The sequence below is a fragment of the Malaclemys terrapin genome, chromosome 1 (genome assembly GCF_027887155.1).
Source record: "Malaclemys terrapin pileata isolate rMalTer1 chromosome 1, rMalTer1.hap1, whole genome shotgun sequence".
NCBI lineage: Eukaryota > Metazoa > Chordata > Testudines > Emydidae > Malaclemys > Malaclemys terrapin.
Window position 1 is genome coordinate 56,522,088 of NC_071505.1, and position 25,298 is coordinate 56,547,385.

General features: G+C 39.3%; 1 protein-coding gene across 1 annotated transcript; it reads right to left on the reverse strand.

Moving 5' to 3' along the window:
* Positions 1 to 277: 277 nt before the first annotated feature.
* Positions 278 to 25,281, reverse strand: DBX2 (developing brain homeobox 2). Its single transcript, XM_054016195.1, has 4 exons — positions 24,966 to 25,281; positions 9,149 to 9,244; positions 4,401 to 4,588; positions 278 to 2,059 (listed from the first exon to the last, which is right to left on the reverse strand). Exons 1-4 carry the CDS (start codon positions 25,279 to 25,281, stop codon positions 1,730 to 1,732), a joined length of 930 nt encoding a protein of 309 aa, XP_053872170.1. The 3' UTR covers positions 278 to 1,729.
* Between the last annotated feature and the right edge of the window lie 17 nt (positions 25,282 to 25,298).

Here is a 25,298-nt window from a genome sequence, read left to right on the forward strand (position 1 = left end):
CAACTAGTGCTTGTTATTTAAAGAACAGAGGACTTATTTTTCTTTGCTTTCACATTTCCTCTAAAAAACCTGTTAAAAACTACATTAGTATAACATTAAGACTGCACAGTTAAGCACTCAAAAGTCAGGAAATGCAGAAGTTAAAGATCAATACATAACTTTTACTCTGCCTCTTTGTGCATATGCATTATGATATAATGTCTGTTTATACAATCTAAAGTTTTCTTATATATACACACACATGTATCTAAAATTGTAGAAAATATTTATTGTTTAGCATTATATTGTATTATTTGTGATGTAATGAATGATCACCTAGTGAAAACCTTTAAATCAAGATTGAATGTCAAAAATACATGCTTTAGTTCAACCACAAGTTATAGGTGTCCATGCAGGAATTACTAGGTGAAATTCTATAGTGTGTTGTGCAGGAGGTCAGACTATATGATCATAATGATCCCTGCTGGCCTTAAAAAAAAAAAAAAAAAATCTATGAAGGAAGTCAAACAACTCTGCCCTTTTATGTCCAAAATTTCTCCAAACAGGTATTATATCTGACATAAAATATCTCTAACCAGTCTCCTCAACAAACACATTCACAAAAATATACAATAAGAAAATACATTCCTCTTTTTTGGAGCTAAAAAGCTTCTCAACTGAACAATAATTGATTCTTAAATCCAATGGAGTGATTTCCTTAGAGTGGATGAAGCAAGCAAATCATTTCAAGTAACGCTATTTTAATACTACTATTTCAGGCTAGTTATATACATAAAATACTGTACTGAATTTAGGAACAGATGCATACCCACTGGAACCAGCTTAAATGAACAGTCAAGAATAAGTCTGGTACAGCATGTTAGCTGTCAAGTATTTTTTTATATAGAGTAAGAGTGGCAGTTTGCACAATTATAGTACTGCTGCCGATTCCATGTAGGTTCTAATTTTCTGGCGCTATCACCAATTTTAAATGCAAAACACAATAAAAGAGACTTTACTGACACTCTGACAAAGGCTACTAAAGCTAAGGACATTGTATTTTTCATCCCTAGGCAAAAGAATTGACTCAGTAAATTGCATTTCCTGGCATTTCCTAGCTTGTGTCCAAATAAAAGTGATGTAAACATGGATTTATTTTTTTTTAATATTCAATTCTTTCATTAGGATAACTCATCTGAGTTGTTGCACTGTACTGTATACACAACTGGATACCGATATAAATGAGGAAAGATGGAGAAATACCACTAAAAATACTTAGATGTTTTCAGTATAAACCTATTGTGAATGTCACAGGCTGTAAGCAATTAAAAAAAAAATTATGAGCTTTAGAGAAAGGGTTTTTCTCTATCCTATGGCCAAAAAGAGCTTAATGAGTCTGACTACAATAAGAGAGAAAAAGTATGGTATCAGTGTGTTTTAATGAATATGTATATACAGCACAGTATGTAAATCAAAACAAAATGTCAGTTTCATACTCTTTGCTTCATTTTACTTACCATCCCTTCCTAATTCATTTATAAGTTCAACATAAGTCCAGAAAAGACATGAGAGAAGATTGAATATTAAAGAATATTTCTTGCAGCATTAATTGTTTGTCATTTTAATGGTGTTAGATTTTAGTAAGTGAGGAGGTATAAACTAGTTAGCTTTACAACGTTCAAACATTGTTAGTTTTAAAAAAACCACCCATTTATGTTCTTTGATCAATTTGCAGAACTCCATCATTCCTTTATACTGATAATGTAACTGCCTTGTCTCCAGTGTCTGGTTCAGGGTACAAATACAATGTGCCCTGAAATGAATCTGCTTCTTGAGGTGGCTGTGCGCTATTTCTATTATTCAGTCTTTCTGAAGGTTCTGCAGAATTCTCTCCCCATCTCGGACTTGCCTGCTGTTGAGACACTTCCCATATAGAAGGGCATGGGGAAGTAAAATTCAGAGTGGATCTTGAGAGATAGTTCTCTTGAAGACCTTCTTCTTGGAGGCACCTGTTTGAAAGCACTTCTTTTTCTTTGGAGTTTCGCCATTTCATCCTTCGGTTCTGAAACCAAATTTTCACCTGTTCCCAAGTTAATTGGAGGTTATTATTGTTTCCTTAAAATAATTTTACCTTAATCCCCTTTTTCTTGAAATCCCTTCAATTTTATACACTCCTCTCTGGGCCTGACTGAAGTCAAGTTCAACATAGCTCCAGTGAAATCAGCAAAGCTATGCCGACTAACACCAGCTGAGGATTCAACCATTATTATTAACAACAGTCAGACCAAACACTCCCCTCTACTTTCACCAGCACAGATGAGGTGAGGATTTGGCTCAGCAGACTGGAAAGAGGGCAGGTGGTGGCCAAGGAGACAACAACTTTCCACAGCATAGCTACAGGAGCTGTGGCTCTTACACCCACAAGAGCAGCTGAGCACGGCCCAGCTGCCGGCTATTGACAGTGGGCTGCAGGCCAAAAGGCAGAGTGGTGGCACTGCAGGCTCCAGGGATCTCCTAGGATCCATGTGGCTCTCATGTGGGTTTTGGGACAAAATCCTCTTCCCAGTCCTTAGATGGCAAATCTCGCCCCCGAAGGGTACAGCCAGTCAAACTACAAATTGACACTCTGTCTCTCCGAAGAAGTGAGGTTTTAACTCACGAAAGCTTATGCCCAAATAAATCTGTTAGTCTTTAAGGTGCCACCAGACTCCTTGTTGTTTTTGTAGATACAGACTAACACGGCTACCCCCTGATACTTGTCTCTCCTGTGTTTTACATAGGAAAAACCTAGAGAGGAATGATGCCCTATTGTTTTTATTAAATTGTTTTTCTTTTAGTATTAGTAGTCATCTCCCTCTCAGTCCATTTCCTATTCCCCTGGGCTCAACTGAATATCCAGAAGGCAAAAGAATGTAGGAGGGAAATACCTGCAACGTACAGTATGTGAATACGCACTGTGAAGATTTTAGAAAGCTCATTGCAGAGTGTGACTGTACACTGTCAGCATGAAAAGAAACAGTTTGTCCTATGGTGATTACTACTCTGCTTCAGCTAATAGACTGGAAAGGGTCTCAGTCTGTGCATTCTTTATTGTTTCTGACTGAAGTGTTCATGTTAAAAATTACAGTAATGTACAGTGCTCCACCACCATTCCTAGCCTTTATATCCCCCCAGTTATCTTCTCCCTCAAGCACATCCGGGCTTTCTCTTATGCCCCTTATGCATGGAAAAAGCTCATTCTAAAAGTGTACAGCCACTATCTCTGCCTCTTTTGAATTCTTTCCCAAGATGCCTTCAAAACCCTGCTTGCTGACTATGGCAAAGCAGGTGATATGTTAGGACTGTTCTTCCTATTCCCTTTATCTCACTCATTCCCCCATTCCTGCCACTTCCCCTCTCCCTGACCATTACCTCCATGTAATTAATGAAATTGTGCCAATCACACAAGCTTATTTTCTTGTGTGTTCTATTCCTGTCCCCACCTTTTGTTTGCCCTGCAAGCCCTCCAGGGCAGGTACTATCACTTTAGCACAAAGACCAATGCACTGGGGTCCCAAAGTTCTCGGGCACCTCTGGGTACCATCCTACTATATGCATATGGTAAAAGTAACACTGTAATGATATTAAACACTGGGCCAAATCCTGAAGTTCTATTCTGGGACAGCTCATACTCCCATATGGGAAAAACCCCTGGAAGGTGGCCAAGTAGGAGAGCTGGAAACCTCCAGTAAGGTCACCTCATGGAATTTTCATTCTAATGCTTCTCTCAACCCCATAGGTCTCCCTCTGCCTGGATCCAGGATCAGCTGAAAGGTTGCTGCCTCCATTGCCCCATCTCCCTCGATGGCATGAGTCCAGCAGCAGTTGCATTGCCATTAGCATAGTTCCCTGGTGGCTGCTCAGTAACAGGTGCAAAAACAGAGAAAACTAAAACAGCTCTGAGCCTGGATTTCTGTGCAGACACCTAGAAGCAGACCAGAAGACAGTGCCCTGCTCCCAGATCCCTGCGGAGCTTTGTGCATGCAGAGCCAAAAGTGGCCATCAGTTAGGGCAATGGGGTTAGAGAGTGCTAGTGTTCAGAGGGGACTTTCCTCCACCTTTGTATGGAAATGGAGATATTAACTTTTGAATGCAGATCACTACAGGATGGGGACTCTCTTTTATTCATTCTTTACTCAGGTAAAACTACCATTGACTTCACTGAGACTTTTGCCTAAGTAAAGACTATTGGACTGGTCCTGGGCTGTTTATATCTCCATCCCTCTCCAGCAAAGCTATTTTGAAGATTTTTGTTTCAAAGACAGAAAGCTTGAATTATTATTATTTATTACTTGTCTTACAGTAGCACCTAGGAGCCCTAAATCATGGGCTGAGACCCCATTATGCTAAGTACTGTACAATGTCTCCCCATCCCTCCATACCTGTGACTCTTTCAGACCCAGGTTAATGGCGAGTTTCTTTCTGTCTGTTTTGCTGATATACTTCTGTTTCTGAAACATCTTCTCCAAAGCTCTTCTCTGGTCTTCAGAAAAGACGGCTCTTCTTAAAATACCTCTCCGGGCTTTGGAGTTGGAGTCCTGGGTCAACAGAGGCAGAACACTTTCCTCTCCTAGAGGAAATGGAAGATAGCGTTACACTATGTAGAACATATATCAGAAGAATATTAAGCATTATACTTTACACCACTATCAGACTGGAGTCTCACTTTTGAGTTGTTGGTTTTACAAATGTGTCACGATGATTCAGCCATGTTCAATAAGGGTCAGATTCTACACTGGATACAGCTCTGATCAACTTCAGTAATGCTGGGATCTAGATGTGTTATAGATGGCCAAGATTCTGCTCTTTGGAGTGATAAAAAGCATAACCAGATGAGTCTATGTAGGGGGTTGAATATAGAGCTCTTTTTAGTGTGAAATCCAGATATGGTCAGGGAGAAACATCTACACGTTTACTTATACAATATGATCAGCGTGAGCAAACTGCAGTGAGTTTTTCATGGGTGCTCATTCTGCCCCAGTATAAAATGCAGAATGGGATAAGAATAGTTTAAGGATGGGGCTAAGTAAGCTATGCTATATATAAAATGTAATGACAAGGCTTTCGTAGTAGACTTTTCCATAGAAAATAATTGGCCATTCACATCTTGATTATGATGGAAACCACAGATGGTTTATTAAAAGCTTTCTGGAGTACTTGAATTTATTCCATTCAGTCTAATTTTTAATCCTTTAACACTTTTCAGCAAGCCCTAGTATGGCAGTTTATTCTGGGCCCAGTCACACCCCTTTGATCTGTGCTCTGAGGGGACCTTCTGCTTATCCAACTCATGGAGCAGGGACATTCACATCATCCCTCCACCAGCCCCAGAAAGATGATAAAACCTAGACCTGTATCACTTTTTCATGTGCCCTTTCCCCCCACTTTCAAAGAAGGATCCATTTTCCACGGGAATCCACAAAGCAGCTGCTGGCTAGGAGTGCTCTGGCAGTGCACCTCCAAAAGCACCAAATTCCAGAGAGCAGGGCTTGGGGGAGGTACCAGAGGCCCACTAAATATGTGCTGAACCCAAAATATTATAAGTGGCTTTTGGGCAAGAACAAATATACTCCATAATCACTACCTACAGGAAAGTGCTTTCTTTGAGTAAGAAGCAGTTTCCACATCCACAAAGCCTTAGACACCTGTGGACTTTCTGTGGGCCAGCAGCCATAGAGGTGGCTTTGTTTTGAAATCACATTCATTTTTAGACCCTAACGGTACAATCCAAACATCTTAGATATAACCTTCTCTCTCACAGAAACTTCAGAATGATTGCCTTCTTAGTACAGGGTCCTGATCATTCTCCCTTTGAATTCAGTGAAAAAAATCCTACGTAGAGATGATCAAAATAATTTCAAGTTTTGAAATTTTCCAGCAAAAAACTGAATTATTTGACGAAACCATTCATGGAAATGTATCCCTTCTTCTGACAATTTTTTTTTTAACAATTTCAGTGAAAAAAATTTCAACAATTTTTTTCACAAAAAAACATGTCCCTATTGAAATGCTAGTGAAATTCAGCTGCAGCTTTCACTAACCACTAATTGGGGGTGTACTAATCTTTAACTTTGACACATTATATACAGATTATGTGCGTGCTTTTGTAGATACACACGCACACACGCACACTTTAGTCTGAATAGAGTCCTAACATGTCTCCATTGTATATATCACAGTTTATTAGATATTTTTGTGATGAGTGTCTGAGTGGTTTTAAAATTAAATGTTAGTATATATGAAGTTACAACTTGGTACAGCCACATTTCAACTTTAAAACTGATATTTCAAACAACTCAGACACAAACATCAGTTTACTGGTTACTTTTGTTATGTTTATGTATGTAATGCAACACAATAGGACTCTGTTCAGACTCAAATATGCTTACTATGGCACACAAGCCCCAGAAAGCCATATTTGAGACTTCTGAAGAAGGCCAAGCTATTCATGGAAAATTTCAACCCAGTGCATAGAACCCTCTAAAACCCCATTCTGCTGCTGAGAGCTTCTTGGGGGCAAGAACCTCATGTAAATCCACACGTTGCCTCCCATCAATTACACCTTCCAGATCAAGGATAGTCTCCGTCCCCCACAGGTAAGCATAGGCAGCGGGGAGATACAGTCTTAAAGCTGTAGTCACCTCATACATGGCTGCAGTAGGAGGGAAAGAGTTAAGTTTGGGTTGCAGTTTAAAAAATAGCTGGGGTGGTAGTTCCTGACCAGTCTGTACAGCCTCCAGTGAAACAGGTGGAAGAGATATCTCCTCTCAGCCCCACAATTGCCATAGGGGAGAAAGAAAATAATTTCTTAGCCAACAAGGCTGGTCCTCACCTCACCTCCCTTGCTGAGCTCCAAAATGGAATTGTCAGCCAAAGACAGGGTGTCAGATTATGTGACCCCTTTACAGTTTTCTTTCCTTGATTATTGACTGGCAGTCACTCAGCTAAGAAACAGCCACTAGAACACTGTGAGTTCATGCACCTACCTGCCATACACAGGAAGCAGGTCGGTGACTGTTTTAATACCAATATTAGAATTATATAGTAGGGAAGAACCCACCCAGTTTGGGGAGAAACCTCTCTGACTTTGTATACCACAGTAATGGATGTACTATAAATGCCAAGCTAAACAAAAACTAACGGTGAGCAGAACCACAGACAAGCACTAGTGAAAAGTGGAGCCAGCCACTTGGTCAAGTTTTAAAACTGACATTTTTGGGGAGGTGAGCATTTAGATAAGATGGTCTAGGAATTTTGTTTTAACTGCTTTATATTAAACAATATAAAATACACCAAAACTACACATAAAAGCCAACCTATGATCTTGTTGATGGAGTGAATACACTAATCGTACAAGTGAAATCCACCGAGTGTACATTGTCTATTTTTCTGCTACTTGGAGGCATGAGCTTACACACACAGCACAACAGTTATGTCAAAATGAGTTAAGCGAAGCAAGTCTGCAGTCTGTCCTGCTGATCAGACACTGAAAGGTTTAATACTGTGTTGACATAAATGCTAATATGGTACCAAATGTTTGGCATAGGGTTTTTTGTTTGTTTGTTTTTTAAAGTCTTTCCTTCGTATCCTAATATATGGTGATAAATGTCTTCTTAATCTGTGGAACAATCTTAATTTGCCTTCATGGCAGAGACCACCTTGAAGGAGCGAGTAAAAGCTTTAGTCATGGTTTCCATTTTTTCATTTGAATTCAATACATTCTAGTTAAATGGACAATTAATAGGTCACTTCCAAAATAGTAGTGTATCAGTCCTGGTTAATAAACAATCCCCACAGTTGATAATGGGCCCTATGTATTCAGCAAATCCCTGTATACACGCAGCTCATCCACTAAATCCCTTTTCAGGTAGACAGGGTTATATGGGAAGATGAGCTAGAATGAGTCTATAAAAGTCAGTTTCATTCACTGCTTTATTTTTCAGTCAAGTGCTTTAAATGCTGTCCAGAAATTCTCTTGGAATGTGAGACAGGAGAAAAGACTGGCACATAGAGCATTGCTTTATGACCATACAAAAGGGCAACTGACCCTTGCCCAGGCCTTTTCAATGTGAAATGGTTCCTAAAGTTCATCTGCACAGTGAAAAATTGTGGTGAGGTCGCGTGTGGATGAGTAAAGTGAAAGTGGTGATTGGTCATGGTGCTGTCAACCATTGTGATGGAGCCAGGGCCATGTAAAACGCTCTGTGGGAAAGTGTCAACTCCCTAAAGAGGTGCTCAGAAACTTGCAGCTCATTAAACTGCCAGCATTTGCTGCCTCACTTGTCAGGAATCATTCGACTTAGCAACTGCCCTTCGGAAACATTCATAAAACACATACACATAGTCCGCAGTGGTTTGAATTCAACTGTGATAAAAATATATGCTGCAGAATGCATAAATTGCAATTTCCATTTGGCCTGACACACAGTTCTGTGCTTTTTACTCAATTCTGAGGAACTAAAATGTATCCTCTGCTTGTCTTCCTTAGTCATGAACATCAAAACTCTTTAATAAAGAATCTTATATGATGCACAAACCTCAAAAATCAAGGTTAAATTTAGACTTGGATTAAATGGTAATATAAAACAGAGCTTTCATCCCAAATGTATAATACTGGGACCAAATCATCTTCCAGTTTTAACATTATAATCTTAAAAAAAAAAAATTAAATGGATACAGGTGTTTGTCTGCTATGAACAGAATGGTTGGGTTTTGAGGATTTTTTAAATCAAGTTAATGTTTCCTGAATCATAATTTATGCCAAGCAGACATTAATATGCAGTGTCCATTTTATGATCTTTCAATTCTTTTCCTGTTTGCAAATGCGTATTGATACAGATTTTAAAAAGAGTTATTGACTGTTAAAGGATCGTTTCTAGCAAACTGAAAACAAGGAGCGTTCCTTAGTTAGCTGTCTGGATGTCTCAATGCCATTAGAAATCTCTCACAATTGCTCAGTGTACTTAAGTTTGATAAATCTTTGGAAACCTTCTGAATAGGATTGCTGTGATTTTACTGAGGAATTAGCTGCTGCCATTGCATCACCAATTAGTTTTCCAGAACACATTAAATCCTGCTGCTTTGGTTTACAGAATAACTCAAGCATTACTGATGAAGCATAAAAACTTACTTGGAAAAGCAGTGGGGGATACAGGGTGCTGACAGGACCCACCGCAGCATGCTGAGTAGAATGGTGGGGCTCGGAGAAAAAAATGTTTGGAAAGAACTGCAAATAAAGCATAGATCTAATTGATTATCCATTAATCTTAAGTGATATTCACAACAACAATTTTCAAAAAGTCAGCATTTGAAGTCCTGCCTCACAAACCCTGCTTCCCTTTTCTTAAGCAGAGATTTTTTTATAGCAAAGGACAATCAGCCAAGAAATCTTTAAGTAACTTAATCAAGGCTAGTTTTAACTCATTTATTGCTTCAATTATGACATACTGAAGCATCACAGTACATTTATCGCAAGACTGCAATTCTGAGGATTCAATATTTATTTGTTTTAGTGCCATACATCCTAAGTAATATATCTGAACACATTGGCCAAAATTCATAACTAACTGTAAATCCATCTAAAAGTTATTTTATACAACCTTGCTAGGTAAAACATACTGGGGAGGGATATCTTTTAAAAAAAAAAAAAACAGAACTGACAGGCACTGCCTGGCAATGAGTATCTTATTTACAGGTCAGGGTTTTTTTTACTTTTACTCACATGGAGTAAGGGAATCAATAAACAAGCTTTTATGAAAATGCCTATAAAATGTAACAGAGGTAAATCAACTAAGTTCTGTAGAAATTCTTCTAAAACGACATGGCCTGATTCTGCCATTCTTCTGTTAAATAGTATCTCACTACACAAATAGTCCCATTTATTTGTAAAAACTTGCAGAGGATGATTCTATTAAATACAACTAAGAGCTACAAAACTGGGCTCAGAGAATTTTACATCTCTATAGGGGTTTTTTAACCAGCCTATAGAATTCTGTGTTAATTTCTACAGAACGCAAAAAAAAAAAAAAAAAAAAAAAACACACAATAGAAAAGATCACATTCTGTAGTAAGTTCTATAGGATATTTCCATAAAGATAATTTTTTTCTAAGCATACTCTTGATTACATTCATATTTTTGCCAGCACCAATGAACTATTAAAATGTGGTTTTCTCTTTTTTTCCCCTCCATGTTGAAGGCAGACATGCTGTAATTGAAAAAATAATATTTTTTTAAAATTTGATCTGCAGTGTAAAAAGCAGTTAATAATCAGAACTAAAGATGGGTCAAAATGAGTGCATTTGTCTATCAATCTGCCTCATTTATATGGTTTTTAAAAAAATTTGACATGATTTTTAAAATGAGCACTCAAAATTAGGCTCTTCATTCCATATTCAGACACCTTCATAAGTAGCTTGATTTTCAAATGTGCTGCACACCTCCCATTGTAATCAAATATGGTCTTAGAAGCCTAACTTTAAGAACTCATTATTTAAATCTTGGCCTTTATGTTAAATTTATCTTAACACATGACAACCCTTATTGTAAATTTCTTCTCTTTTGATTATACAGCTACAAGGATGTTAATTATTTTGTAGCTGCAACTGTTCATCAGCACTTTGGAATTCCAAGTGCAATATAAATAAATACACTAACGTAACTGATTGCAAGCTGGTTGTCCAAACTCTCGGTATGTGCTTTGGAGGCATTTACAAACAGACAGGATCATTAGACATGGAACTCTTTACCATCAGAAACAGTTATGGTAGGCAGTTTAAAGGCCATCAAAAATATAAAGTCAAAACTTGCCCTCCTCACTCATACAAATAGTCCGGTTGGCATCACAATGAACTTAGAGTACCGGGCATCAATAGAACTACTGGGGCAAGTAAGATGGGCAGGATTTGGCACTAATTTCAGAATCACAGAAGACTGAGATGGAAAAGACCTATTAGATCATCTTGTCCATCTCCCTGAAAATGCAGGCCTATTCCTTCCAGTACATTTGCTAATGTTTTGTCCACTGTAGTTTTCAGAGTCCCAAGTGAGGGGATTTCTCTGCTTTCTTTGGGAGACTATTCTATAGCCATATAGGTCTTGCTGTCAGAGAGTATTCCCTGTCAGTCAGCCTAAATTATCTATTTCTGAATCACAGCCTACTAGTCCTCACTATACCCCAGGCACCACACTTCCTTGGTATTTAAATCATTCAAATATCTAATCTGTGGGCTGTTATGATGCCCTCCCCACCCTAGGCCACCCTATATCTATTTAAGGTTTTTATCTTTATAAATCATTCCCTCCTGTCCCACGATCTTTTTTGTTGCTCATCTCTGAATTCCCTCTAATTTCTTAATATCTTCTTGAGAATAATGGTGCCCAGAATGCCCTTGCAATATTATACTCCCGTCACCTGGATATATCACAATTGAATATACCATCACTTCAGAGAGGTGGGTAGCAAATTCCTGCATATAGAGTTCTCTCCATTCACTAAACCTTTATGCGTCTATACATGACTTGTAAACATAAAAGGCCTGCTCCTTTTATGTCTATGTCCTTTTATGTCTATTGAAGTAAATGTTAAAATTCCCATTGACTTCAATGAGAACAGAATCAGAAACTAAAACACAATCCTGCCTTATAAAACCTGAAATAATCTATGCAGTTGCATGAAAGCTGCAGACAGCACCTGAATCCACTGGGATTCTGCAAAAAGAAGAGATCTCTAAAGGCCTGTTCTCAAGTCCAACAAAGTCAGTGGGAATCTTTCCTTTGACTTCAGTGGTCTTCTGATCAGGCTCCAAAACTGCCTCTCTGTTGTATTTGTGATGATGCACCCAGAAATAAGATGCAGATGACATCCTTCCACAGATCTCAAACAGGTGTCTTCTGGGCTGTTTTTTTAGATTAATCTATTCCAGACCTTGTGGGATAAACAATGGTCCTGAGTTTCCTTAGATCAGTGTTTCTCAAACTGGGGTCGCCGCTTGTGTAGGGAAAGACCCTGGCGGGGAGGGACTGGGCCGGTTTGTTTACCTGCCCCGTCTGCAAGTCTGGCCGATCGCGGCTCCCACTGGCCACGGTTTGCTGCTGCTGGCCAATGGGGGCTGCTGGAAGTGGCAACCAGTAAGTCCCTTAGCCCGTGCCACTTCCAGCAGCTCCCATTGGCCTAGAGCAGCGAACTGTGGCCAGACCTGTGGACGGGGCAGGTAAACAAACCGGCCCAGCCCGCCAGAGGCTTTCCCTACACAAGCAGCGACCCCAGTTTGAGAAACACTGCCTTAGATGTATAGCCAATGGTCATTAAACATTTTTAAATCTTTCAGCTATGAGAGATCTACATGCAAATTCTTAGAGACACTGGGTCAGATTTTCAGGAGGTGTACATCAGTGTAGTTCCAATGAAATCAATGTGTGGGAACTACACAGATTTACATCAGCTCAGGCTCAGGTCCATTATGTAGATGTATAGCACTCCCTGGGGGACCGTGGGTCCATAAAAACATAGAATATCAGGGTTGGAAGGGACCTCAGGAGGTAATCTAGTCCAACCCCCTGCTCAAAACAGGACCAATCCCCAACTAAATCATCCCAGCCAGGGCTTTGTCAAACCTGACCTTAAAAACCTCTAAGGAAGGAGATTCCACCACCTCCCTAGGTAACCCATTCCAGTGCTTCACCACCCTCCTAGTGAAAAAGCTTTTCCTAATATCCAACCTAAACCTCCCCCACTGCAACTGGAGACCATTACTCCTTGTTCTGTCATCCGGTACCACTGAGAACAGTCTAGATCCATCCTCTTTGGAACCCCCTTTCAGGTAGTTGAAAGCAGCTATCAAATCCCCCCTCATTCTTCTCTTCTGCAGACTAAACAATCCCATAGATGGTTTATCTTGATTCAAACAAGTACATTTTTATGTATGACAGATATAGTAAATAGTTTTAATTTCATTTTATTAAAAAATTTTCAAGTACCATGTGTGAAACAGCATAATAGAATGGAAACTGTCTGCGCAAAATGATGCAATACATATTGGTCAGGTTAATTTATTCCTGAATTTTATGCAGCATGATTGTAACTGTAGCTATCACGTAAAACAAATATTGGGTATAAGGATGGGACAAATATTATATACATTTTATTTCCTTGTCATATACGAAATGGTAAATCAATCTATTTGTTGGTCAAGCAATTTCAACCAAACATTTTTGAGTCCTTACATAAGACCGAAAACAGCTGCAATGCTGGTTGGTTGCTAGGAAACCTGGGGGTTTTTGATAGCCAGAATTAAGCAAATGGTAGCCATAAAACTGCTTATGTACAGACCCTTCTGTGAATTAAACATTAACTTGGGCCAATCTCGCAAATCCTTACTCATGTGTCTACTCCTCTCTCCCCCTAGCATTCCCATAGAATTAAATGGGACAATGTGCAGGACTAAGCAGCACTATACATAGGCGTAAGCGTTGCAGGTTTCGTCACACAGATCATGAAACTCAAAAGTCAGAGTAAGGAATAAATTCCACTGTCCTGATTACATATGAAAGAGCTAAAAAATTATTTTATGTGCTTTTTTCTTTAAAGTGACAGTACCTGGTCCTAAATCTCCTAGGATTTAGTATTTGAAACGATGATAGATTCTTGTTATATTGTAACAGGATGGTGAATACAAAATATAATTAATAATGCTTATTTATATTCAGCTTTATAAACCCAAAGCATTTTACAAATACTAAGCAATTAAGTATACTGTAGTATACTTGTACATGTAAACTGAACCTTAGCATTCAGCAAAGGGTAATACTTAGACATTATGTCAGACACTGACATTCTAAAATGCTTTCCAAATCTGAATACAAAATAGTTCTAAAACTGAAAATTCTGCCACACTAGAAACTCATGTCTACAATACAGACAGAGGTCCCAAAGCAAAGTCCTTTCCGTAGTCAAGTTCCTAAGTACAATTCACGTGAAATGAGTTTAGATTAAATCATTATGAAATTCTAAAGTGACTTGTTTTCAAGGGGCTTCTGGGTTGGGGTATTTTTTTAAAACTCTAGCACTTTGAAACAAGTTAGGAAGTATTCTAGACCCTAATTCTACAATTCACTGTGTTGCACCTATGTGGAGTCCTAATTCTTTCAGCTGCAGCATTGAGGCTCTCCTTTCTGCATGATTAAAGACCTAGATAAACACATTTGAAAATATACCTTTCCAAAATATTAGACCTGAATAAATAATTCATCCGACAAATTTAGCCTCTTTTTCTGCCCATGGAGTAGATAATAAAAAAAAAATGTGATTTCCTCACATTTTTTCATTCTTCAGAATAATTAAAATACATTTTCAATAAACAAAATTTAACTCTATAGAATAATCATGAACAGTTCTCTGCAAATATCCAATAGTGGATAGTCCAGGGGCATTGGTTAGTTGTGGTTGGCCAAATAAGTCACATGGTCTTGTTTCTGTTCACAGATTGGATGAATGTTCAAGTCTAAGGGACCAGAGCTACACACACCATGGTCATCAGAGGGGATCAATCCCAAGACTTTTTCAGCACCAAAAGCACAAGCTTTCACCACTTGACCTAAAGGTGAACTTCCTGTCCATGAGACAGTAGCAGATTGCCGAGTTGCTGAAATCTCCCACCAGAGGGAGTCACAATCACATGCACTTGGCTAGTGTATTTAGCAAGCTCTACTCCTGGGGGAATTCTGCACCACAAAAATAAAAATTCTGTGCCAAAAAAAAAAAAATTGGTGCATAATATTTTAAAATACTGAAAAATTCTGTAAATTTTATTTCTCAAAATAACACTACATAATCACACCAGTTTCAATTATTTTAGTAATTTATTTCAAAATACCAGTCAGCAAGTATGTCTGTGACAATACAGACACACATAAAAATTCTCCCAGGAGTAGAAAGTTAAAGAAACCCTTATGACAATCAAGTTCATGTTTCTCTGCCCCCTCTCCCCCCCCCCCCCCCCAGCTGCAGGGCCTCCCTAGTCCAGATACCCGCACCCCTTTCAGAGCCCAACCGCGGGGCACCCCTTGCCCAGACACCAGCCCCCCTTTACCCCTCAGAGCCCAGGGATCCAGAGGGAGAAACAACTTGATGCTGGGTCCCAGGCTTGTGTGGAGTTTCCTGCATGCCACCGTGTCCTTCCCTCAGGGTGTGTGGGGAACTGCACCTGCCAGGAACCCTCTAGCTTCCTCCTGCTCCCCCCAGCAGTGTCTTCTATGTATGAGCTGGGCTCTACCAGGTCCAGTGGCCTCTAGTGGCATCCCATTTCTGTGGGGAAAAGGAAATTCTGAGCACACATTATTTTCTGCAAAATTCTGCACTGGGCAGTGGTGCAGAATTCCCCCAGGAGTAAAGCTCTTCTGATGCATTTACTGTTGCAAATTTAAATTTGGATTTCTGTGAATGTTCACACATGCCTTTCTTTCCATGAACATTCATGTCAATAAAACTTGATGTTCAGACAGCAAACATAAAAGCAGTGCATGTGTGGCAGAAATAGATCTATTTAAAAATGTGAGCAAATATTCCTCAAAAGTATTTTGCGGTTCTTTCTAAAAAAAAACACCCAAAAAGTATTTTAAAATCCTGCATAAAAAGTTAATGGAAATAATTGTGTTTTTTTCATTTTTATGTTGTTAGTTTTCAGTAGGGCTTTCAAAAATTAGCCAGTTAGACACTGTAAAAAAAAAAAAAAAAAAAAAAAAAAAAAAACGTCACCCAAAAGGGGTTGAAATATGCAAGTAGCAAAATGATCTCTCCCTTGCAGCCACAAAAATCAGGCAGATGTTAAAGACACAACTAAGGTTAGGTGACAACATCTGAGGCTCTTTCATTTTTGTAAGCTCCTTATCACTTTAGGAGCTTATGCACATTTTTGCACATTTCTCTATGTATCCTTTATCTTGGGGACAATCTACATAGCAAGAAGGGTGCACTGGAAGCATGCCATGTGGCAGGCTTTGGTCAATGGCATAGCTGGCATAGATTTCACATATGGGAACTAGAACCACTTCTGTGACCATATTAGGCACTCTGCAAATTTTAACACCACATGTAGACTGCAAAACAATAGTAGAACATATAGACTCATTGATTTTGTGGCATGGTTTAGGCAAACAGTCTCAGCACTGTCTGCTGATACTCATGAAGCTACCACTTTTAGCACACTAGAGACCAATCACATCCGTTACAGTAGCTATGCTAGAGCGTGGCCAGATGTCTGAAGGAACAGGAAACCTCCAGCTCAAGCCACAAAACAGCTGTGACAATGCTCTGTGGAAGCTATTTCTATCTATTGGCTGAAATTAGGATTGCCAACAGTCCCTTATTACAATGGACATACCTTTTTCTTTTTTAATCTTTGTATAACAAGATCAGGAGTTGCAGAGTGCTGCAAAAAGCAGCAAGAAATATCTTTGGTGAATGTAGATGAGTACTACTTAATAAATAATCAAATAAAAAATACATTAATTAAATTAAATTAAATAAATAATATCAGGAGAAGGGGTGGCGTGATGGTACTAAGAAAACAGTCCCTTATTTTTGAAATGCAGTGTTAGCAATTCCTTTTACACAGCCTAAACAGAAAACTGGGGGATCTACATACTGGTGGATCCATTGGCTTTGCCACCAGGCCCATCCTGCCCTTGTTTTTCTCCCATATGCTACCTATGTATGACTGTGCCAGGGCTCCCTGCTGCTTATCTTTTGTCTTATTGTGACACTAGAGTTCTCAGTGGGAATGTTCCTCCTGCCCACTCCCCACCCTCTCTCTCTCTCACTCGAAAGCTTATGCTCTAATAAATTTGTTAGTCTCTAAGGTGCCACAAGTACTCCTGTTCTTCTTTTTGCGGATACAGACTAACACGGCTGTTACTCTGAAACTTGTCACAAACACAGGCACCCATGTACAACAGCAAAAGAATATCCTTCTCTTTGTAACTACTAAGGACACTGTAAGAGGCAAAACAACAGAATTCAGCTATAAATGGAGACAGATTTTCCTTGTATTCTTCATAAAACGTCTTTGTTTAAAAAGAATTCCCTGAACCCCAGTGAAATTGGGGTTATGTGGTACAATCGATTAGAGAACTTGCCTTTTGCTGCTGCAGACCTGATTTAAAATCCTGCCTTGGGCTACAACTGAAAGTAAAAGCAGCGAAAGTAAAAGCATCCGACAAAGTGGGTATTCACTCACGAAAGCTCATGCTCCAATACATCTGTTAGTCTATAAGGTGCCACAGGACTCTTAGTCTGGATCTGTAAAAGCAGCAAACAGGGCTACCCCTCTGATAACTGAAAGTAAAGGATTCTCACCATGTGCAACTGAAATGCACCTGTTATTCTAGTCCTGGGTCTCTCTTGGTCAAAATTTGCCAATTAGGCTTCAAAATCATGAGATTTTAAAAATAATAAATATTGGATTCTTTTTATTTGCCTTGTTTTAAGCCTTTAAGGTTTGTGTTTGCAAGCTTTTCGCTGCAACCACAAGGGCTAGTATTTACACTTGTTAAAATGAAAACTGAGATTCTCATCATAATTTCATGACTTCAGGAACTGGGGCTTTAGGAAAGACACCAAATATCAGAAGACTCATGATAAAACGGTGACATCTGGCAACACTGTAAATGTCGTATAACAACCTAGATAGACCAGCATAATTTGGTAATATACAGAAATAGGCATCCTGTTGACAGGAGAATTGTGGGAGTAAGTACTGCAGGATCAGGTCCTTTCCTATTTAAAACCCACTCTCCTACCCCAAGAAGTAAGTGTCTGATGTTTAAAAAGCCTCCTAGTGTCTAATATATTGGAATATGTTTTCATCCTTAAGGCTGTCAAGGGTTATTAGCCACATAAGTGTCACTCAGAACAGTTAAAGCAATTGTTAGCTTGCAGAGCTGAGTTCTCCAAGGAAAATTTCCTGAGGGTCTCATTCGGCAAGCAATACATGCACAGAACCCCCACTGAAATCAATGGGAGTTTTTCACACACAAAAATCATGGCATGAAATAGCCATAATTTTGCAGTCAGGAATTTAAGCAACTTACATGATCAGATTAATCTTTATCCCTTTTCATTCTTCTATTTCTTAATAAACATAAGCATATGCCCTGAGGTTCCTGTTTCAGAAGCATCTCATTGTGCAATATAAAATCCATGTTACAATAACGGATTTCACTAAATTTAGTGAAATGACTAACTCCATCATTTCCCCCCTAAGAACCTGTTTTTTCTCCTACAGACCCAGATCCTTGGCCCTGCTAATGCTGCTTTGTGCTTCTCCAGCAGTGCTTAAACGCTGCTTAAAGGTCCAGGTCCAATGCCAATCCTTTCCTCAGACTGCAAGGCAGAAGGCATGGCTAGGGGGAAAGGGGCATGACCAGACTATCCCTATGCTCTGATGATCTCTGCTGCAATGGGCCCTGGGGGCTGTAACTAAACAGCATCATTAGGCTAGCCTCAGCATAGGGGGAAAGCAAATGTAGCGTAAAGCCACCTTTGCACCCACTCTACTGCATTATGCTGGGTACCTAAAGACCTGCCTTTAGGAACTGGCCCACAGACTGCAAAGGGAGCAAGAAGAGGTCCTGAATAATGTGAAAATTAATTTTACATGTACCTAGTCACCACAGAATCCTTTGCATGTCCAGAGAGAATCATGGTTGCTATACTGCATCTGTGAGAGTCCCTAATTCTTATAACAGGGAGTCTACATTACCTAGTGAGAATCTAGAGAGTTCTAATAGTTAAAAGCACTTGATTCTTTTCTTTTTAATTTCAATGAAAGCTACAGAGTTACATGTCACTTGAGGACACATTCTTATTGTCAGCCAGTTTGGAAGAAATAATTAATAATGCTTTTATTAGTGTAAATCATAAAAAGGGATATGAGCTGAAAAATCATTTAATTTCAGTAAAACATATTTACCAATTGCTAGATTCTAGAAGGAGTGAAATGTGAATTTGCCACAAGCTTCCTATATGACCTTGAGCAAGTCACATAGTGCCTCAGTTCTCCATCTGTGAAACGATGGTGCTGGCACTTCCCTATCTTATAAGGGGTTCTGAAGATAACTGCATTAAAGACTGTGAGGTACTCAGATACTATGGTAATAGAATCCTGTAAATACTTTAGCTAGATTTGTGTTAGTATGTGTCTGATTTATTATATACATTCTGTGTATATACATGTGCATATTTTACTATAGGCAAAAATCCAATGTGTTCAGTATCCCAGCAAAGTTTGTAATGCAAGCATGCCCGCTGTTGTATTTTATTTATTTATTTCCATGCAATATATATCAGATGTGCTTATCATTACTCTAGGCACATTACAGAATGTAAAAGCACAGGGCCTGATTTTGCTTACATTTACCCTAGTGAAAATGCATTGTCTCCAATGGATTTGCTGTCATTCTGCACTGTGTAGATTACTTGAGAAGTACACAGCTTTCTAGTGACTGATTTTCATAACTGTCGAGCAACTGCAACGTTCACTGAAATCAATACGAGCTGTGGTCACTTGGCCTTTCTGGAAATTAGGCCATAAGAAAACCTGCCAAACAGACCTCCTAAAAGCCTTCCCAGCCCCAAAACAAACTACATCCCATCAGCCCCTAAAGTGACTCTTTCACTCCAAAAAATGTTTGGGAAAACAAATGAGTGTTGCAGTTCTAAAGGGAACCACACGCAGGTTCTGGTGGATTAGAGGCAGAAGCAGATTCCAGAGCCAAGGAACACCTTCTCTTACCAGCCCCCTCCCATTTAAAGCAGGACTGGTCAGAAGAACCAGGATCTTAAATTTCACCCCCATAGTAAGGGATAGTGCATAGCTATAAAGTGCTCCACTGGGTAAAACACTGCCTAATAAGCATGCCACCAGGTTCTACAACAGCTGTAATTTGTAATGGTTAGATTAGCACGCACTGCAGTAATTCAGTATTTTAAAGAGGTGGCATGATTCTTCACTGCCTTGCACTTTGTGCAGTCATTTAGACTTGTGAGTGTAAAGTGGATGTCAATTTTAACCGGATCAGAAGGGCAGCATTTTATACAGGTGTAAATGACTACACAAAGCTGTGGAGCATCAGGATCAAGCCCATAGTATAAAGAGTAGGACAAATTCTATCCTCTGATGTTTCAGAGTAAGGTGTAAGAAACCCAGCAGTAGGTGGTCATGGAATAACCTACCTCCAGGGAACCTTCCCTCATAACTCCCAGTAGTTAATGGCTGGCTTATGCCCTGAAAAATGAAGGCTTATATGCCTCAAAAACTCCTCTTTATTATTTTAATATTTACTGTGATAACTCGTGATACTCTTGTTATTAATATTAATGTCTAATCCTTTTTAAAATCCTACTAAGTACAAGGTCACAACTATATCCTGTGGTTATGAGTTCCAAAGACTAATTAGGCCTATCATTCCAGAATTAATGGCCATAGGGGTTTAAGCAGTCAGAGTCAACAGTTACAATATTTTTCTTTACTAGTTGTGGTGCAAGAGATCCTCAGCTGGTGTAAATTGACATAACTCCATTGAACTCAATAGAGCTACAGTTGAGGATCCCATTGTGTTTGCCTTTATGGTTTAACTTTTATATAGTATACTATTTGCACATGGTAGTAATCATTAAAAACCAAAATAATTTAAAATAAGCTTAAAATTCCACAACTCAGTTGTACAATACAGCGAAGGCAAGCATTTATTTTAACCCCTTCAATGGCCTGATAGCCAGCAAAGGGATGTCTCTTTGAACACTGCTCACTGTGTGACATCTCATAGCGTGATGTTTTGTGGATGACTGTTCGTCATCCAGCTTTTCACTGGGGACATTTTGGCACTATTATTAAAGTACACATGGGGCTAAAAATATGGAACTATAAATGTAGACCCTTTGTAATTCCCAACAGGAATGAAAAGGCACACGATAAAGCACCACTGATGGAGAGTCACAATGGCTGAGGCAGTCAATGACCGAGCTCTAATGCAATCAGATGTTGCCATGGACAGATGTCACAGATAAAGGGTGTCATCCTGCATCCCTTGCAGGCATTGCTGGGAGTTTTAAGGTTCAAACAGAAACCAGGATTTGGGTTCTTACACAGTGTTAAAAGATTTTTATAAATCAAGCCCATTTGTTAATTTTTTTATAGAAGTTGTGGATACTTGTTATTTTCAGAACTGTAGCAAAGGTTCAGTTTATTCAGATTTTCAGTTTCCAGACTGATTGTGCATTCCTTGCTCTCCTAATACTCCCATTAACTTCACTGGAAGTTTTGGCCACATAAGCAATACAGGATGAATACAATATTTATGATACATTTCAGTTCCCCTTAATTGAAAAGTATACTTTTTTCCTTTTAAATATAACTGAATGCTAAGAAATTCTGCTACAGTAACTAGCTCAAAGTATACATAAAGCTGTAAGAGCTCAATTCGCTTTGTCATGATCATTCATTTTAGTTAAGACTTGGGCCAAGATTTTCATCAATACTGGTTTTGAGTGCTGAACTTGAGACAACTTAAAGGAGTCTGATTTTCAGAGGGTGAATGCCCAGCACTTTCTGAAAATCAGGCCCTTTTAAGTGACCTCGCATTGCATATCCAAAAACATAAAATCAGTGGTCATTTTGAAAAATTTGACCTCTGAGAATTATCCTACTGGGATATATAGTAGCGCTTCCATGCACATTTACTACGTGAAGAAAAATCTTATAATAAACATTGTGACATTACCCAAGCTTTTTAAATGGAAAAAAGTAAGTATCCCTAGATACCACATAAGAACCAGTCAGTAAGTATAGTATATAGTATAAATCTTCTAGTTAAAACACCTTTATTTTGCTCCTACCATCCTTACTCTGACAAAACTCTTGTCCTTCTAACGGTTGCATCAACAAGAAAAATAACATAAGAGCCTGATCCTGGCACCTTTACTCACAAATATAGCCCATAATCAAGTGAGTAGTTCCATTGAGATTAGTCTAATGAGAAATGACTCCTTACCTGAATATAGGCTGTAGAATCCAGTAGTAAAGGCCAGTTTCTGAACTAATTTGCAATTATTAAAGTTCAGGGCACCTTCTACAAGGCAACAGCTTCTGCATGTACACTGATGTAACTGAGATCAGAAACTGTCCATATAATGTTTACGTTTTTTTTAAAACTTTACTGAGAATTTTGCCTGAGTAAATAAGGAAGGATTGGATCCAGCATTCCTTGTTTCAAGTAATAAGGGACGGATCCTTCAACCCAAGGTTCCTACTGAAGTCAATGGAAACTTTGAGCTCAAGAGAAACTCGGATCAGGTCCATTGCCACTTGAAGAGTCTCACCCTGCAACCCTTTACTCATCTGAGTATCCAGAACTCATGTCCCCATGGCCTGCTAGCAAGAGTAAGAACTAATCATGCAACTATTTGCAAGACTGGGCACTCAGTAACTTCCACCTAGTTTCTAACAACTAGAAATAGTGATGCAAAATAGTGATCTTTGGGGAATTCATTTCCTTTTTTAATATAAACAACATTTACTCAAAATCAGGTGAAATGTGCATCCTTTCTCATTTCCTTAACTGCTTTTAACTGAGTTAGTATAAAGTAAGAGGGAAAAGTAAGTTAAAATAGTTTTAATTTTTTTTTGATTTTTTGAAAATTTAAACATGCACCTACCTGGCCCAGTCCTGCTAATTTCTTGGAGTAGACTCATTGAAGTCAATGGAACTACAAGTAGGAGCTACTTGCAGGATTTCATTTAAAATAAAATAAAAAATAGTCCAGAGCATTTTTAAAAAATATACCATGTTTTCATTTTTGGTTTTAATACACACCTTTTGCAGTAGTAGTTTAAGTCTGTACTCCAAGTGGTCATTTGTTTGTTTACTTTGATTTTAAATACATTTTTTTTCTTTTCATTTAAATATACTCCAAGACTCTGAAAATATTATACTGGTCTAGAACAAGTAGGTATGTTCTAGTGGGAATTTTAATTAATAGATATACATTTAATTCATTATCCAGTTTTAATGAATTAATTTCTAAACCAGCTTTGAACACTTCCATAACTGGACAAGGTATATAATCCTCAAACCTTTTTTTTTTTTTAATTTCTAACAACAAAATGCACATGTAAAGTAACACACTAAAGAAGCATAATTTGTCTGGAAAAGCTTTATATGGTTCAAACTTGCAGTGCAGTTTAAACTTGGCCATAATAAATAAAAAACTATGATCGCCAAATAGTACAGCAAAACTTTGCACAGTTCAGATTACTGCCAAATAGCATTACCAGTTTAAGTGACAAATCTTTATTAGACTATAGAGATACTGAGAGCAGTGGCTTTTATTTTAACGTAGAAGTGATTATAGTATTAGACATATTTTGCAAACTTCTAATAAAGTTTTTGTGGTGAATTTTGCCTCTAGTGTTTTGTCAGAACTTCAAGAAAATTGTAGCTACGTCTCAATTCAATTTCCTTTTGCTACAAAAGGCCCAATCTTGCATCCTTTGTTGTACCTAAGAATCTGATCTTTCTTGTGTTTCCTAAACTCAGAAGGATTTCAGGTCTATCATGTGTGTTTGTTCATGGTTAACCCTCTGATATCATTTCAGATTGCAATCATTTAGCAGCACTGAAAGATCAAGGACTAAGGAAAATTTAAAGTCCTCATTATAAAGATTTAAATTGTTAAACATTTTGCTGTGGTTATTAATCCACAGGCATGCAGGACAGTAACCTAGTTTTAATCAGATGTTATATGAGGAAATGGGTCAAATATGACAGATTAATGTTTACTGGTCACTCTATACTACCCTCTTGAACAAAGAGAAAGACCACAACAGACTTTCTTTCATAACCCTACCATTCAGAACAGATTTAAAGAACACTTTGGTCTTGCACAGGGGGAAATTTTCCTTAAGAAGATTTAAACCCCTTTATAATTGTATATTATATCATAACAGCAGATTCAACCTTTTACTTCGGACACAAGGCTCCGTTTTTAATCCATCCTGGTAGATAGTGCTGCAATGAAATCAACATCCAAACTGCCATTGAGATTTCAGTGGGAGCAGAAGCAGCCCAATGAATAGTTCTCAATTTTCATAGCATCAATCCTGATTTTCCCAGAGGTGTTTGAAAACACTAAAAATATTAATAGAAGAAAAAATATTTAAAATAACCTCACTGATATAGCCACTCTGGTTCTAAGACAGTAGATTTTTTTGGGGGGGAGCGTAATTTTTATAAACGTGAATATCTATCACCCCCTCTCTATAATCCATATAGATAATAATTTGAGGGCAGAAACTGCAATTACTTTTACTCAGTCAATAGGACTCTGCGTAGGAATACTATTTATTTCGATATTTCTAAGGGAACAACCGGGGGGAATTTACTGCAATTGAGTATTGATCTTCCAATTGATGCAAAAAAAAATGCTTTTTAAAATGCAGTTGCACTTCTTTGAATTGTATAACTTTATACCAGTACTTTGGAATTGGCCAACCACACTCCGCAAACGCTCCTATCAAGGTGTTTGCCACACAAGTAAATCACCAGCCATCAACATTAGCAGCTAAATGGAAGACAAGAGGTGGGCAATTACACAGCTGGGCACAAGGGTCGGGGGCTTGAACTGAGCAATTTAAAAACATTAAACCACAGCTTATTCTGTGCGGGGGGGCGATGAACTTGCGAAATACCCTCGGGGACATCCCAGCCCCATAGGCTGCGGCAGAGCCAGGCTTTCAGCCTCTGGACCGGGCTGGAGTCTAGGGTGTCTCTAATCGATGAATGACTCCGCCCGCTGCCCAGCGAGCTCCCAAGGGGAAGTTTTGCCGGCCGGCGCTGTCGGGGGCCGGTGTACCCCGGGCGGGGCGCTGCTGCGGGGCGAGGGGAGCGCGCTCACCTGTGGCTGCAGGAGGGAAGATGCCGGTGGCTCTGTCCGGAGCCCGCGCTGGCAGCCCGCTGCTGGCCGCGGCGGAGGGGTGAAGCCGGGGACAAGCCCATCGGGCCGGGCCGGGCCCCCCCGCGGGGCTGGCTGGTTCCGCCGCCGGGCACAGCGTGAGCGGGCCGGGGAGGGGGCAGGCGGGGCTCGGCGGGGCCGCCCGCAGCAAGTTCTCAATCAGGAAACTTTTGCCCAGGTTGCCGGAGCCAGGCGGCGCCGGTAGGTCGAGCAGCGCCGAGGAGCCCGCGACGCCCCAGCCCAGGGCGGTGGGCAGCATCGCGGGGCTGCGCTGGC

Coding starts and splice junctions, on each gene's coding strand:
- DBX2 (XM_054016195.1), bottom strand. CDS start 25,281: ATGCTGCCCACCGCCCTGGGCTGGGGCGTCGCGGGCTCCTCGGCGCTG. Junction 4,589..9,148: donor ATCCCCCACTGCTTTTCCAA/GTAAGTTTTTAT, acceptor CATTTCCTCTAG/GAGAGGAAAGTGTTCTGCCT. Junction 2,060..4,400: donor TGGGTCTGAAAGAGTCACAG/GTATGGAGGGAT, acceptor ACTTGGGAACAG/GTGAAAATTTGGTTTCAGAA.